Source organism: Coregonus lavaretus (assembly GCF_964263955.1).
Source record: "Coregonus lavaretus genome assembly, chromosome: 38".
Lineage (NCBI taxonomy): Eukaryota > Metazoa > Chordata > Actinopteri > Salmoniformes > Salmonidae > Coregonus > Coregonus lavaretus.
The window spans coordinates 16,119,773-16,134,939 of record NC_140025.1 but is presented as its reverse complement, the minus strand read 5'-3'; the positions used below and the strand labels follow the sequence as shown (position 1 = coordinate 16,134,939).

The 15,167-nt window shown below is 42.3% G+C and overlaps 2 protein-coding genes across 3 annotated transcripts in view; one reads left to right on the top strand and one right to left on the bottom strand.

The window, feature by feature from the left end:
• Positions 1–3,362: 3,362 nt before the first annotated feature.
• On the top strand, positions 3,363–9,708 carry LOC311111974 (ATP synthase-coupling factor 6, mitochondrial-like). Its single transcript, XM_084154920.1, has 4 exons — positions 3,363–3,424; positions 3,885–4,055; positions 8,719–8,846; positions 9,595–9,708. The coding sequence occupies exons 2-4, from the start codon at positions 3,886–3,888 to the stop codon at positions 9,621–9,623; spliced, it is 327 nt and encodes a 108-aa protein (XP_084011046.1). The 5' UTR covers positions 3,363–3,424; position 3,885; the 3' UTR covers positions 9,624–9,708.
• Positions 9,709–9,926: 218 nt separating this feature from the next.
• The window catches only part of LOC311111972 (junctional adhesion molecule 2A-like), a 17,512-nt gene continuing 12,271 nt past the window's right edge, over positions 9,927–15,167 (bottom strand). The window contains exons 3-10 of one of the 2 annotated variants that reach the window (XM_084154918.1): positions 14,895–15,044; positions 14,572–14,759; positions 13,794–13,896; positions 12,808–12,915; positions 12,587–12,599; positions 11,978–12,049; positions 11,629–11,662; positions 9,927–11,323 (exon numbers count right to left, since the gene is read on the bottom strand). In XM_084154918.1, the coding sequence (XP_084011044.1) occupies positions 11,285–11,323; positions 11,629–11,662; positions 11,978–12,049; positions 12,587–12,599; positions 12,808–12,915; positions 13,794–13,896; positions 14,572–14,759; positions 14,895–15,044 (707 nt within the window). In that variant the 3' untranslated portion in view covers positions 9,927–11,284. Of the gene's footprint in view, positions 11,324–11,628; positions 11,663–11,977; positions 12,050–12,586; positions 12,600–12,803; positions 12,916–13,793; positions 13,897–14,571; positions 14,760–14,894; positions 15,045–15,167 lie in introns of both variants that reach the window. The other variant, XM_084154917.1, reaches the window with a different exon arrangement.

The following is a 15,167-nucleotide window of genomic DNA, read 5'->3' as shown; positions in this document are numbered from 1 at the left end:
GAAGGTGAACCTTTGCCCCAGTCTGAGGTCCTGAGCACTCTGGAGCATGTTTTCATCAAGGATCTCTCTCTCTACTTTGCTCCTTTCATCTTTTCCTCGATCCTGACTAGTCTCCCAGTCCCTGCCGCTGAAAAACATCCCCACAGCATGATGCTGCCACCACCATGCTTCACTGTAGGGATGGTGCCAGGTTTCCTCCAGACGTGACGCTTGGCATTCAGGCCAAAGAGTTCAATCTTGGTTTCATCAGACCAGAGAATCTTGTTTCTCATGGTCTGAGAGTCCTTTAGGTGCCTTTTGGAAAACTCCAAGCGGACTGTCATGTGCCTTTTCCTGAGGAGTGGCTTCAGTCTGACAACTCTACCATAAAGGCCTGATTGGTGGAGTGCTGCAGAGATGGTTGTCCTTCTGGAAGGTTCTCCCATCTCCACAGAGGAACTCTTGAGCTCTGTCAGAGTGACCATCGGGTTCTTGGTCCTTCTCCCCCGATTGCTCAGTTTGGCCGGGTGGCCAGCTCTAGGAAGTCTTGGATGTTCCAAACTTCTTCCATTTAAGAATGATGGAGGCCACTGTGTTCTTGGGGACCTTCAATGCTGCAGACATTTTTTGGTACCCTACCAGTTTATACGAATGGTAGTTAGCATTTAACAGTCACTTTTTCTAAACCTGAAAAGGGACAACTTCTAAATGTTATGCAGCAAAAACAGCCAAATATATCCAAAACGGATTTTAGTAACCACATTATGGGCCTGTTACAATACATACATCATTAAGGATTTAACAAATATCCACTGTGTTAGATCAGATTTGTTGAACGTGCGCCAATCCAGCGTACTTCTATTCCCCATGGTCTGCAGTTATTCCATTATCCTCATTACCGCATCTATCTCCATTACCTCAAACTAATTTTCGTGTCTTTGAAATCCCTACATGAGGTATCATAAAGATGTTATTTATTTGTGAAGCTGTTCTGATAGCCTTTTGTCAAAGTTTATCCATGTTTTTGTTGTCAGGGAAGTGAGTTTGTGTTTATACAGGATGTACCGCCCCTACCTACCATCAACCAATCATGTCAATGCGGAGCTATGCAGAGCCGTCTGCATTGTTAAAGCCAATTTATGCTGGCTCTGGAATTGTGATTCAGTGGCTCCGTACAGAGGATTTGACGCAATTGCGTAGCCTCTGGGGGCATGCAGAGGCCAAATCGAGCTCTGTACCGCATCGCTGTGCGCCTCCCAAATGTCTTAACAATGCGGAGGGCTCCGTACAGCTCCACATTTACATGATAGGTTGACCTTAGGTGGGGGCAGGAGGTCCTGTATAAACACAAACTCACTTCCTTGACAACTTCCTTCACAACAGCTCTGCTCCGCGAAGCGCAAGAAGTATGAATGCTCTGACTTCTGCGGAGGCTGCATTGCACTAAATGCTGTATGGCCACTGCAGACGTTGGATTGACCATGCAGAGCCCCTACACATACAAAGCAGAAAGAGGACCGTTTCCAAATAATCTACAGGATAACAACAAATATTTTCAAATCAAATACATTTGTATTTATCACATGTGCCGAATACAAGTGTGCAGACTTTACAGTGAAATGCTTGCTTACGAACATTTCCCAACAATGCAGAGTTTAAACATAATAATAAAAAATGTCATAGTAACTAACACAATAGAATAAAATACACAAGAATGGAGCTATATACAGGGAGTACCAGTACCAGATCAATGTGCAGAGGTACGAGGTATTTGAGGTAGATATGTACATGAAGGCAGGGTAAAGTGACTAGGCATCTGGATAGATAACAATACGAGTAAAATAAAGAACAGTGTAGCAGCATCAAATGATGAGTGTAAAAGTGTGTGTGTGTGTGTATGTGAATGTGTGAGGGTTTTGTGTGGGAGTGACAGTGTAGTGTGTGTGAGGGAGTGTGTATATAGAGTGTATATAACATCTAGTGATTGTGCGTAGGGTCCGTGCAAGATAGAGTCAGTGCAGATAGTTTGGGTACCATTAATTGACTATTTAGCAGTCTGGCTATTTAGCAGTCTTAAGGATTGGAGGTAGAAGCTGTCTTGGAGCCTGTTGGTCCGAGAGACGATGCTTTGGTACCATTTGCCGGATGGTAGCAGAGTGAAGAGTCTATGGCTTGGGTGACTGGAGTCTTTGGACATTTTTCGGGCCTTCCTCTGACACCATCTGATATAGAGGTCCTGGATGGCCGGGAGTTCGGCCCCAGTGATGTACCGGGCTGTCCGCACCACCCTCTGTAGCCCTTTGCGGTCAAGGGTGTTGCAATTGCCATACCAAGTGGTGATGAAGCCAGTCATGATGCTCTCGATGGTGCAGCTGTAGAACTTTTTGAGGATCTGAGGGCCCATGCCAAATCTTTTCAGCCTCCTGAGGTGAAGAGCCGCTGCCGTGCTCTCTTCACGTCTGTGCGGGTGTGTATGGACCATGTTCAGTCCTTAGTGATGTGTACGCCAAGGAGCTTGAAGATCTCGACCCGCTCCACAACAGCTCTATCGATGTGGATGGGGGCGTGCTGTCCCCTCTTTCTCCTATAGTCCACGATCAGCTCATTGGTCAAACTGACGTTGAGGGAGAGGTTGTTGTCCTGGCACTACACTGCTAAGTCTCTGACATCCTCCCTAAGTAGTCTGTCTGACTGCCCGCTCCCACCCTCTGCATGAAAAATGCAGACTGCGCCGCAATGATCTCTGTCGGGACCTGCAGGTCCTGCAGGCATCCCGCGGGAATGCAGCCCTCTAGTTTGTATCCTTTTAAATAGGCCTAAGCTAGGCTACAATTCTGTACCTTTTCTTCTGAGAGCGTAGGAAGGTATGTAATTTTTGTCCTGTTTGATTTTGCTTTGATCAACACCACATGATTGCTTATTGTCATCTTATTATTGCCTGTGTAGTATTTTATTTCAGTAGGAGATCATAGACAACTAAAATCTGATGAATGAGATTAATACAATCAGTAGGTTACTGGTGCACACTGTAAATCCAGTTTTCAGTAGCCTAAAGAAAAACAGATTTAGAGGACTGCACAAAGAAGTTGAGGGAAAGACTAAATCAGTTGTGTAAATCCAGCAATTATGTTTTTTGTGTGTGACAGTTGTTGCATTGCCACAGGGGCATAGACATGCACCTTCAAGGCATTGACTAGTTTGATTTTCATTTCAGAAATAAAATACCAAATAAGGTAGCAAATAAAGCATAATTATTATGTCATTATTGCTAGGATAAAAACTGTGTAGTACTGAAAAGAACATCGCTGGACAACATGTAGAGATGCGCAGCCAGGATGTACATTGATGTTCGCGAACACGACCAATTAAAATAATACCCATAATGCAAAGCGGTTTATCACATTGGAAGCAATCGCTCAGCCTGTACACGAGTGTCAAATTCAAGGTGAGTGGTGTTTTTCAGCAGAATTTAACGCATTTTTATCGTTTTCATTGTATTAACGACAAATCTTACATGTTCGTCGTCTTCATGCTAATACAAGTCATAGCTGGCTGGTAAGAGACAAACATGATAACGCGAGTGCTAAGCAAGCTAAAGTTATCATAGGGTCGACTAATACTGTAACTTCCTCAAATACTGTAAGTTAGCTAGTGTCATGTCTTTTTTGCTTTAGATGCCTGTATGGAAGATGTGCACAGGTTGGGTTTCCACTAGTTACCACAGCCACGTTACTACCGTCAGCTATCTAGCTAGGAACCGTTAACGTTAACTTGCTAGGAACTTCAACTAGCTACTGTACATGCACTGTTAGCTTTCGTCAGTAATATACCTGTTCAGTTTGTTAGCTAGTTTGGTACTGTCAAAGTTAACTGTTGTCATTTGTCCCTCTCTCTCCGTTTGATAGTATGGCGCTTCATAAACTATTCCGTCTGTCCTCGCTGTTCCGCTCCGCGGTGTCATTGACACTGCGCAGGAATGTCGGCCTGTCTGCTGTCCTCTTCAACCGGGCCAAGGACCTGGACCCTATCCAGAAACTATTCCTAGACAAGATCCGCGACTACAGCACCAAGAGCAAGTGAGTGTAATAAATAACTGCACTATTGTCCGACTGTCACCGCTGGCCTACTCTAATGTACAGTGGGGGAAAAAAGTATTTAGTCAGCCACCAATTGTGCAAGTTCTCCCACTTAAAAAGATGAGAGGCCTGTAATTTTCATCATAGGTACACGTCAACTATGACAGACAAATTGAGAATTTTTTTTCCAGAAAATCACATTGTAGGATTTTTAATGCATTTATTTGCAAATTATGGTGGAAAATAAGTATTTGGTCAATAACAAAAGTTTCTCAATACTTTGTTATATACCCTTGGTTGGCAATGACACAGGTCAAACGTTTTCTGTAAGTCTTCACAAGGTTTTCACACACTGTTGCTGGTATTTTGGCCCATTCCTCCATGCAGATCTCCTCTAGAGCAGTGATGTTTTGGGGCTGTGCAACACGGACTTTCAACTCCCTCCAAAGATTTTCTATGGGGTTGAGATCTGGAGACTGGCTAGGCCACTCCAGGACCTTGAAATGCTTCTTACGAAGCCACTCCTTCGTTGCCCGGGCGGTGTGTTTGGGATCATTGTCATGCTGAAAGACCCAGCCACGTTTCATCTTCAATGCCCTTGCTGATGGAAGGAGGTTTTCGCTCAAAATCTCACGAGACATGGCCCCATTCATTCTTTCCTTTACACGAATCAGTCGTCCTGGTCCCTTTGCAGAAAAACAGCCCCAAAGCATGATGTTTCCACCCCCATGCTTCACAGTAGGTATGGTGTTCTTTGGATGCAACTCATCATTCTTTGTCCTCCAAACACGACGAGTTGAGTTTTTACCAAAAAGTTCTATTTTGGTTTCATCTGACCATATGACATTCTCCCAATCCTCTTCTGGATCATCCAAATGCACTCTAGCAAACTTCAGACTGGCCTGGACATGTACTGACTTAAGCAGGGGGACACGTCTGGCACTGCAGGATTTGAGTCCCTGGCGGCGTAGTGTGTTACTGATGGTAGGCTTTGTTACTTTGGTCCCAGCTCTCTGCAGGTCATTCACTAGGTCCCCCCGAGTGGTTCTGGGATTTTTGCTCACCGCTCTTGTGATCATTTTGACCCCACGGGGTGAGATCTTGCGTGGAGCCCCAGATCGAGGGAGATTATCAGTGGTCTTGTATGTCTTCCATTTCCTAATAATTGCTCCCACAGTTGATTTCTTCAAACCAAGCTGCTTACCTATTGCAGATTCAGTCTTCCCAGCCTGGTGCAGGTCTACAATTTTGTTTCTGGGGTCCTTTGACAGCTCTTTGGTCTTGGCCATAGTGGAGTTTGGAGTGTGACTGTTTGAGGTTGTGGACAGGTGTCTTTTTATACTGATAACAAGTTCAAACAGGTGCCATTAATACAGGTAATGAGTGGAGGACAGAAATATTGCTTGTTTGTAGGTGACCAAATACTTATTTTCCACCATAATTTGCAAATAAATTCATAAAAAATCCTACAATGTGATTTTCTTGAAAAAAAAATCTCAATTTGTCTGTCATAGTTGACGTGTACATATGATGAAAATTACAGGCCTCTCTCATCTTTTTAAGTTGGAGAACTGACTAAATACTTTTTTTACCCCACTGTACATGTTTCTTCATGTTGGTAGGCAATAAGTTAGCTAGGCTTAAGTGGAATGACCCGTGATGTCATGACTGAGATGGTGGCAGGGAGTCTGCACGTCATTTTAGCACTGCAGAGCAATTTACAGAAGGCTGGGCCATACGTTCAGTAAGCAGACGTTGCAAATAGAAATGTCAGGAACGGAGCTGGCAGACTTGATTATACAGTACGTCTGAGTCGTGTTTATTCTACATAATATATTTATATCTGAACGTTCCACAATGTTGTGCCCCTTCTGAACCCAGCCATATATGCCTAGATGGCAAGATCCATGAAACGCATAGGATGCTGAATATGTTTTTATAGGGTATACATGTCTGAGTCATTATAGGGTATAATAATTATAGGGCTGATTTAGTTATGTGGTTTCTTGAACTCATCCACTACAACAACAGTAGGGCTGTCTCCGACAAAAAAAATCTTGGTGACCAAGATTCGTCTGTTCTTTCGACCAATTGATTGGTTGAAATTTTAAAACGTGTATTTTGTCCATATATATAGACATCCTATGTGTTTTAATAAAATCAACTATATTCACTGAGCTTGTCTGATGCTTTAAGCACACTGTTTGATTAAATAATTAAGACACAAAAATGACTAGAGGGAGTCCGACCAGCAGTTGATTTAATTGTGCAGGGCTAAGACTTGCTGCGCTTTGTTTAAAAAAAAAAAAAAAAAAAAGACAGCGAGTGACTTTGACTAGCACCTGTTCTCTCTCTCTCCTCCGTGCTGCAGTGACCACCACAGAACATCAAAGTGTTTATCGTGCTGTCCATGTTGCTTAAGTTGCAACATAATTACAGCCATTTCTGACTGAAAAGTTCTGTTACTGAAATTCCTCATTTGTTTAGGAAAAACATTCCCTATTCCCTCAACCCTTGCTCTCTTTACGTGACACATGTATGCATCGCATGCACGTGACCAATAGGGCCTGACCTGTAGCATATCATAATCACATCAATAAATTGGTTATAACAAACTCGGAACGCCATAACAGCAAAATGGATGCAGAGGACGTGACAAACTCAAAAAGGGGGAATGTTTACTGGTTGCTCATGAGGTAAAGGGGAAGTCAGATGTGTGGAATAAATTTGACTAGTTGTGGAAAATACTGGAGATCAAGAAAAATAAGGTAAGGAGCAAGCGCTGCGTGCATGTTGTGTGCGCCAAACAGGTGCTGTATAGATTACAATATAATTTTTCGGAACATTTGGAACAACGTAAAATACATTATAAGCGTACCAGAGAATTTGTTCTGATGTTTTTTTTATTAAGCCTTTATTACAGCAAAGACTAAAAACAGTCGCATTCATTCATGAATGCAATTTCCGAAATGGAACGGTTTATTTATTGTGTACGCTAATTATTCAAGGCTCGCTTGATTGCATTTAAAATCATGAATGACTCATGCTGTGTGATGACATGAACGAATGAATGATTGATACAGTAGCCTACATAAGTATTGAAATATAGGCCTAAGTAAGTTATGGTATTAAGACTATATAAAGCCAGGCACATTTAATAGTTAGGCTACTGATTTATAGACCTAATTAAGTTGGTTTCCTCTCACCTCACTTTTCTTAGACAATAAGGCAAGGGCTGTTTTCTCATCTCCTCATTCTGATGCTGCCTCCGCTGCATTGTTCTCAACACCAATATGCTGGTTAACTTTGCTATTATGCACATAGCAACTTGGTCTAGGAAAAGGTGCCAATTCAACAGCGCACTGATGTGTTTCAGAACCGCAGACAGTGACCACTGTCCAACGTGGGAGAAGGTGCATTTGTTATAAATTAATCTTTTTTTATTAGTTTTGCATCATTGTTCATATGTAATATAACCATATACAATTTCAGTAGCACGTCTTGGAGTGATGGACAGTGCCATTCCCACGGCCTCCACAATAGATTAGTCCACTCATAGGCGCAAATCAGACAGGTCTCTTGTACACCACGACTAAAGAAATAAAGGGTCAACCAACAGCCTATCGACAAAATGGGGTCAGCCCTACCACAGAGTAGTGTATTCTATGCTACAGTGTTGTTTTTTACCTCTACGGGATCGGTGTCCCGTATACGGGACAGTTGCGCTAACGTGCGCCAATATGATTAGCATTACTTTTGTAAGTAACAGCAAACTTTCCAGGACATAGACATGTCTTATATGGGCAGAAAGCTTAAATTCTTGTTAATATAACTGCACTGCACCAATTTACAGTAGCTATTACAGTGAAAAAATACCATGCTCTTGTTTGAGGAGAGTACACAACAACAAAAAACGTATCACGGCAACTGGTTTGATACATTCACCTCTGAAGGTAAATAATATACTTACATTCAGTAATCTTGCTCTGATTTGTCATCCTAAGGGTCCCAGAGATAAAAGCTAGCATAGTTTTGTTTGATAAAATCAATTTTTATATTCAAATGTAGGAACTGGGTTCTACAGTTTGAACCCCTGCTGTCTCTGGCTCCACACCCACCCTGCTAGATGTGTGAAAGTTAGTGTATAAGCTAATGATCCATCATGTATGACATTCCTGGGAGTGTGTAAACTTACATTTTGTATTAATGTATCATTTTAATATGTTCTCTATAGTTATGTACTTGAAAATGTATCAATTGACCAATTCGGCACATTTGGGCAGACTTAATACAAAATAGTCCAGTATTGCAATTCTTCATTGGATCAATCTGAAACTTTGCACACACTGCTGCGCCTAAACTGCAATATTATATTGTGGGCTTTCTCTTCCATTTCAAAGATGATGGAACAAATAAATAGAAAACACATGTTTTTTTGTTTGTATTACCATATCTAATGTGTTATTCTCCTACATTCATTTCACATTTCCACAAACCTCAGTGTTTCCTTTCAAATGGTATCAAGAATATGCATATCCTTGCTTCAGGTCCTGAGCTACAGGCAGTTAGATTTTGGTATGTCATTTTAGGCGAAAATTGAAAAAAAGTGTCCGATCCTTAAGAGGTTAAAGGTTAATTCCCCATCTCTCTCCGTTTTCTCCAGGGCTGCAGCAGGTGGGATCGTTGATGCAGGCCCCTCCTATGAAAAGGGTGTCTCAGAGGAGATCACCAAACTGCAGCGGTTATATGGGACCGGTGACCTCACCAAATTCCCTGACTTCAAATTTACAGGTTCGTTAAGGCGATGCACTGCAGTATAGAGCTGGGATGATAAACTGAAAATGATCAGACATTTTACTAACATCATTAATAATGATAAGTAGCCTACAGTAGAGAAATGTGATGTATGAAATAATATGGGTGATTGCTAATGGGACAATTGATAGCTACGACGTTTAAAGGGTAATATAAAAAAGTAACTGGGGTGTAAATTCATTTTAATAAACGTATCGTTTGATTTCTCTTTATTGTGATATGGGTTTTGTCCATGTCGCCCAGCTCTACTGCAGTAGTAGCATTTATTGGTAGCTCAGTCAGACTAAATTGTAATACCACCATCTCACCCTACATAACTTACACTCATTCTATGCTTAAAGCAGGGGTGTCAAAGTCATTCCATAGTGGGCCTAGCATGTTTTAGTTTTTTCCTTTCAATTAAGACCTAGACAACCAGTGAGGTGAGTTCTTTACTAATTAGTGACCTTAATTCATCAAGTACAAGGGAGGAGCGAAAACCCACAGACTCGGCCCTCCGTGGAATGAGTTTGACACAGGTGGTTTAAAGGATTCATTCACCATCAACCAGGGTTGTATTCATTAGGCACCAAACGATAAATATATATACAAAAACATGAAAGGAACTACTGGAACTTGTCCAATAAACGCTTGTTTTTGTTTTCCTTTGCAAAGTGTTTTACTACGGTATGCAGTAATTAATACGACCCAGCATTACTCACAATCTCCCTTCTCTCTTCTCCAGAGCCCCAGCTGCAGGAAGTGGCCAAGTGAACACTGGCCATGATGACGTTGTCTCTGTCCTACATGTCACCATTATAATGTACTATTTAATAAAGGATGTTGGATTAAATGTGAACATTTTTGCTTTCTTATGCTAATCAGTCAAGGGGTTATAGTGAGAGTGGTTTTGCAAACCATGTTCTACCTTACATGCTTGCATTTCTACTTTATAAAATGTTTTGATCATTTACTGATTTTGAATGATGAGTCACGCTCGCCTGACTCATGGCGCTCCACCCTGCTCCAGCAGCTGTGGGAAGAGACTACATGGTGAGAAATGATTGAACACGTTTTGGATAAATCTTTAATACTGAATAAACATCTTACAAAGAATAAACTAACAGCAACTCATTCATCCATTGCCTAAGAAACATACTCTATTATAAAAAAAATGCAGTAGCACAATAATACTTTTGCTTAAACAAAACAAGAAAACACTTACAAAAGAGCCCCTAGATAGAATATGACATAACTACTTTTGAAAGGCATTGGGCATCACAAAATGTTGGCAACTTCGAGTGAGCAGGGGTCCATCTCAAAGGTCTCAATTCAATCAGTACTGTTGAAGTTCAGAGCTTTAGCACGTTTGAAATATAAAGGTAATTTACGATTGAGCTGACATATGCAGCGTTTAACGTGAATGCAGTCTCTGCGAACACAGGAACATAACCTTTACATTTCTATCATAGCTCTGAACTTCAGCAATACAGATTGAATCGAGCCCCAAGCTTCTCCTTTCCTTCACATGCACGGTTCTGAAAGCAATATAGTGGATGGACAATATTCAAGAAAGAGAGGAAGCTGCCATAAAACTATTTTGGTGAGCTCAGTGGTGTTTTTCGGTCTCACAAGTCTCCTGGTCTCACAAACACTACTTTAATATTATTGAGATCCAGCCCAAGCAACAACAAAAAAACATCTCTATCTTAAAACAGACGGATTTTGATGTGGATTTTAAAAAATTACAGTATGCTAATTTGACGCAGACATTAACTAGGTAATTTTGAACCGACATATGCAGTGTTTACCGTGAATGAGGTCTCCGCGAGTACTGCCCGCGGAAGAAGATGGATTTTCTTATTCTGCATTGTGGGCTCCCAAGTCGCGCAGCAGTCTAAGGCACTGCACCACAGACCCTGGTTCGATTCCAGGCTGTATTATAACCGGCCGTGATTGGGAGTCCATAGGGTGCACAATTGGCCCAGCATCATCCAGATTAGGGTTTGGCCGGGGTAGGCTGCCATTGTAAATAAGAATTTGTTCTTAACTGACTTGCCTAGTTAAATAAAAATCTATGCTTAGCCAAAAGCCATCAGAAAATATTTACAGTATATTACACTCAGATGCCATGTTCAAGGTCTTTGGTATAAAATAAGATTTAGGTAGTTCATGTTTTGGCCAGTTGAGGGGTAAGTGAGCATTTGTGTGGGATGTCATTTTTAACAACTTGGCCACCAGAGGGGGAATAGAGTGCCATGTGACTAATATAATAGGCTCGCATTGAGGGCCCAAGTACAGCAAAACAGGAGGAATACAGGGCCTCTACGCTAAGTTGTCTGTGCCTCCTTGCTATTCATTTGGATCGAATAAAACTACTCCAGTCTTGCCATGATGCTGGTGTGTGTGGTTTCTTTTAGGGGTTGTCGAGGTCCTCACAGCATGAAGGACTGGGTGTGTTTGAAGTTCACAGGCTGAGAGAGAAGAACAGTAGCATATTTTCATTCGGTCAGAACTACTGCAGTTCAGCTCTTTTTCTCTCCATTATTAGTAACATTTGGAGAATTTTACTTACTACTACTACTACCACCAAGATAATTATACCAGTAATTATCATATTGTCTTTTAATATGGTTATAAAATGTTATCTAGAATCAATCTAGAAAATGTTATGTGCTCAAAGTAATGTGTAAGCGGTAATGCTCAAGTCAACATTTCCTGTGAATATAATACCCATCCATGAATACACCAACAGACAAAATCAGAGAAAATTACTCACATCTTGGGGCGGAGGGCTGTAGTTGGCATTCGTCCTGGAAGACAGAGGCATTTATAAAGATACTAGATTGTTTGACACAGTGGAGGGAGAGAGTTTCATAAATGTGATGCAGCTGTGGTCGCAGTAAAAACATTGGCCACTATCAAAGAACACCACTACATCTAACACAGCACAGGACACGGTCCTAGGGAGCTGAAAGGGCAACCTTTTCTGTAAAGGACTCCTGGGCACACACGCGCAAGCGCACACAAACACAGTGTGTGCTTCTATGTAAAGTCCTGTTCATTGTCAATTGTTCAATTGTCTACTTTTAAATCTATTACTCTGTCTGTCTGTGGGTAAGACTCACTTGTCTTCTGTTCTGTGGAGGTTTTGGCTGCTGATGTGGGCCACACCGTGACACTGAGGGATCCAAAAGGACCTGGGGGGGGGTCAAAGTTGAGTGAGGGGGTGATGAGGTTCACACACCATGCTCAGGGTTACTAACAACACGACCACACGGAGCAGGTAAGCTAATCACAATTCAGCCGGGAGGGGAGTTTATAAGCAGCCAGGGTTCACTTGAAAAAGAGATGTAAATCACAATATGACTTCCCTAGATAAAGGATGATTAATTATTGTTATTATTTGTAATTCATTTAAAATAATCATGATAGTATTCTTAGTCATCTAACTGGCCTAATCTAGAGTCAGTCAGTCAAAATAACAAACCTAGTTTTTTTTAACTGGGTCACAAATCACCTGTTAGTGTTTCTCTCTGCGAGAAGAGACAGGCTTGCACCGCTGGGCTCAATCACACACACCTATCACTCTCTACTGACCTTACTCAGCACATTAACACGCACACACCTCTATTAGTCCGTGGTAGTTACACAGCAATGTAGATGTATTCAGTGTCAGGGTGTGTTCACTATATTTTAATAATTCTGAATGGCTTTAAGGAGACACAAGCTCTTACCTTCCTCTGTGTCCTGGAGATGGATTGAAATTGGAGGGAGGATGGGGGGAGAGGAGGAGAGTGGAGACAGAAAGTAAGAGGAAGTGAGTACAAAAACTTTCACTTGCAAATTGTATTTACTGACAGACAGACAGACAGACAGACAGTCAGACAGACAAACGGGCAGACAGATACATATTGTATGTACATGGAAAGACAGAGAGAGGGACAGACAGACTCACTGCTGAAGTAGCCATTACGGTGTGCATAGTACCCCCCGAAGCCACAAATGGCGATGACCAGACAGATGACCACGACCGCAGCAACGACCCCTGCCATGTTTACATCCTCTGAAAGAGAGAGTGGAGGGAGCGAGAGAGGTTGAGAGTCACGCTAGTTGGTTACAATACTAACGACACATCAAATAACATTTCTCTATATGCAGATGACATTCTCCTCTATGTAACCAACCCTCAAGCCAGTATCCACAATATCTTGGACCTGAAGCATCGTTACCTATTGCTCCACAAAAGCCACGGCTTTTAGGGATATTCAAGAGGTCTTTTCTTTTTTCTTTTTCTTTTTGATTCTTCAGGTTTTTTCATTACTGTTTTTGTTGTATCCATTTGTTCTAATGTTTTCTTGTATGTAAAAAAGAAGCTTAGAATACCAATTGTACAGTTGTATGCCTATATACCTACACTTCACAATAAAACATATCTGAAACACGAGAGTCACGGTAGTTTGTGGAAAGACAAAACTACACTCATATGAACAACAATCATGGCTAGCGGTACTGGAGCGCCAAGTCTAGGTCCAAAAAGGCTTCTTAACAGCTTCTACCCCCAAGCCATAAGACTACTAAACAGTTAATCAAATGGCTACCCGGACTATTTGCATTGTTCCCCCACCCCCTCTTTTACGCTGCTGCTACTCTCTGTTTATTATCTATGCATAGTCACTTTAACTCTACCTACATGTACAAATTACCTCGACTAACCTGTGCCCCCACACATTGACTCTGTACCGGTACCCCCTGTATTTTTACTTATCTATATTTTACTTAACACTTATTTTTCTTATAACTGCATTGTTGGTTAAGGGCTTGTAAGTAAGCATTTCACTGTAAGGTCTACACCTGTGGTATTCGGCGCATGTGACAAATAACATTTGATTTGATTTGATCATTCTTATAATAACACACACACTTGCATGCATGCACACCCACCTATCTTCATGTGTTTAGCCTCACACATCTTGGGCGGCCCCACTTCGTTTGATGCCAGACAGCTGTACTGTCCCGCGTCGCCTCTCGCCACCATCTTAAACTCCTTCCAGAGGAGAGGGAAAGAGACAGATGGAGGGATCAACAGAAAGAAAAAGAGAGAGGAAGAGGATATGATGCACAGAACCTGTACAGTATTTTTGGCAATTGGTCTAGAGTTTACCAGTGTGCTTCCGAACTAAGGGTCTATATGGGTTGATGTCTGACCAAAGGGAAGTGACCTGTAGGTAGCCACTGTTGGTCTGAACTGTAGCTAAGGTTTGAGTGTCCTACTGAAGTTTATATTAACATATACTGTGCTAGTGGTTGGTTATACTTCCATGTATTGGAGTCTGTATTGGAGGCCTGCTACACCGGATGCATAACTAACAGTATACGGAGCGTGAGGCGCTCCTATTAATCTCAATGAAACTTGGGCATAAGTGAGCTGTAGGTGAAGTTACACTTTGGTTCCATTTTCAGCTCAAATAGGATAAAGAAGCTCGCACATTGCTCTCGCTGGCCAAAAGTTACACTTCCAGTGTAGCAGGTTAAAAAAAAATACTATTTTCTTGACGCCCTAGTGTGGCTCCTATGTAACACACAGTCAGTGTGTGTGTGGCTGGGCCCTCGTTCTCTCAAATTCAAATTCATATTGCTTTACTGGCACATACATTGAGTAAATCGTGCCAAAGCATCAATGGTATGACTGCATATACACTGTTCTTAAAAAGTATCTCACCAGTATGCCCGTAACTGGGTTAAGGTGGTAGGTGGCGTTGGCCATACGGGAGGGGGTCAGCGGCTTGTCATCTTTGTACCAGGAGTAGGTGGCTGGGGGGATGCTCTGCTGGTCCCTACAGCGCAGCTGCACCACAGAACCCGTCAGGGCTGAGCTGGGGATCTCACAGGATGGGGTGTGGGGCGGCACTGTGGGGAGGGTACAGCCACAATGTCAGCAGGGTTAAGGGGGTGCACAAACAGCATGTCTGAGACAACACACAGACACACTCAGTCAGTCAGACCCTCTCAGTCAGCCAATCAGACAGATGGTGTGGTACCCACCCAAGACTTTGAGGGTGATGTTGGTCTCCCCCAGGGTGATGGTGTCGTGAGGGGCACTGATCTCACAGCGGTACTCGCCCGCGTCTTTCTGGGTCACCCTCTGTAGGGTCACCGTCGCCCCCTTGATCCTTGCACGCCCCGCAAAGTCACCTGGGAGAGGGGAAACCGGTCAACACAGAGAAGGGGAGTGGGGGGGGGGATGGATATTTAGTTTCTTAAGGAAAAGTTTTATACTTAAACTACCATCAATCCTCTGGTAACTTCTCATTCAAA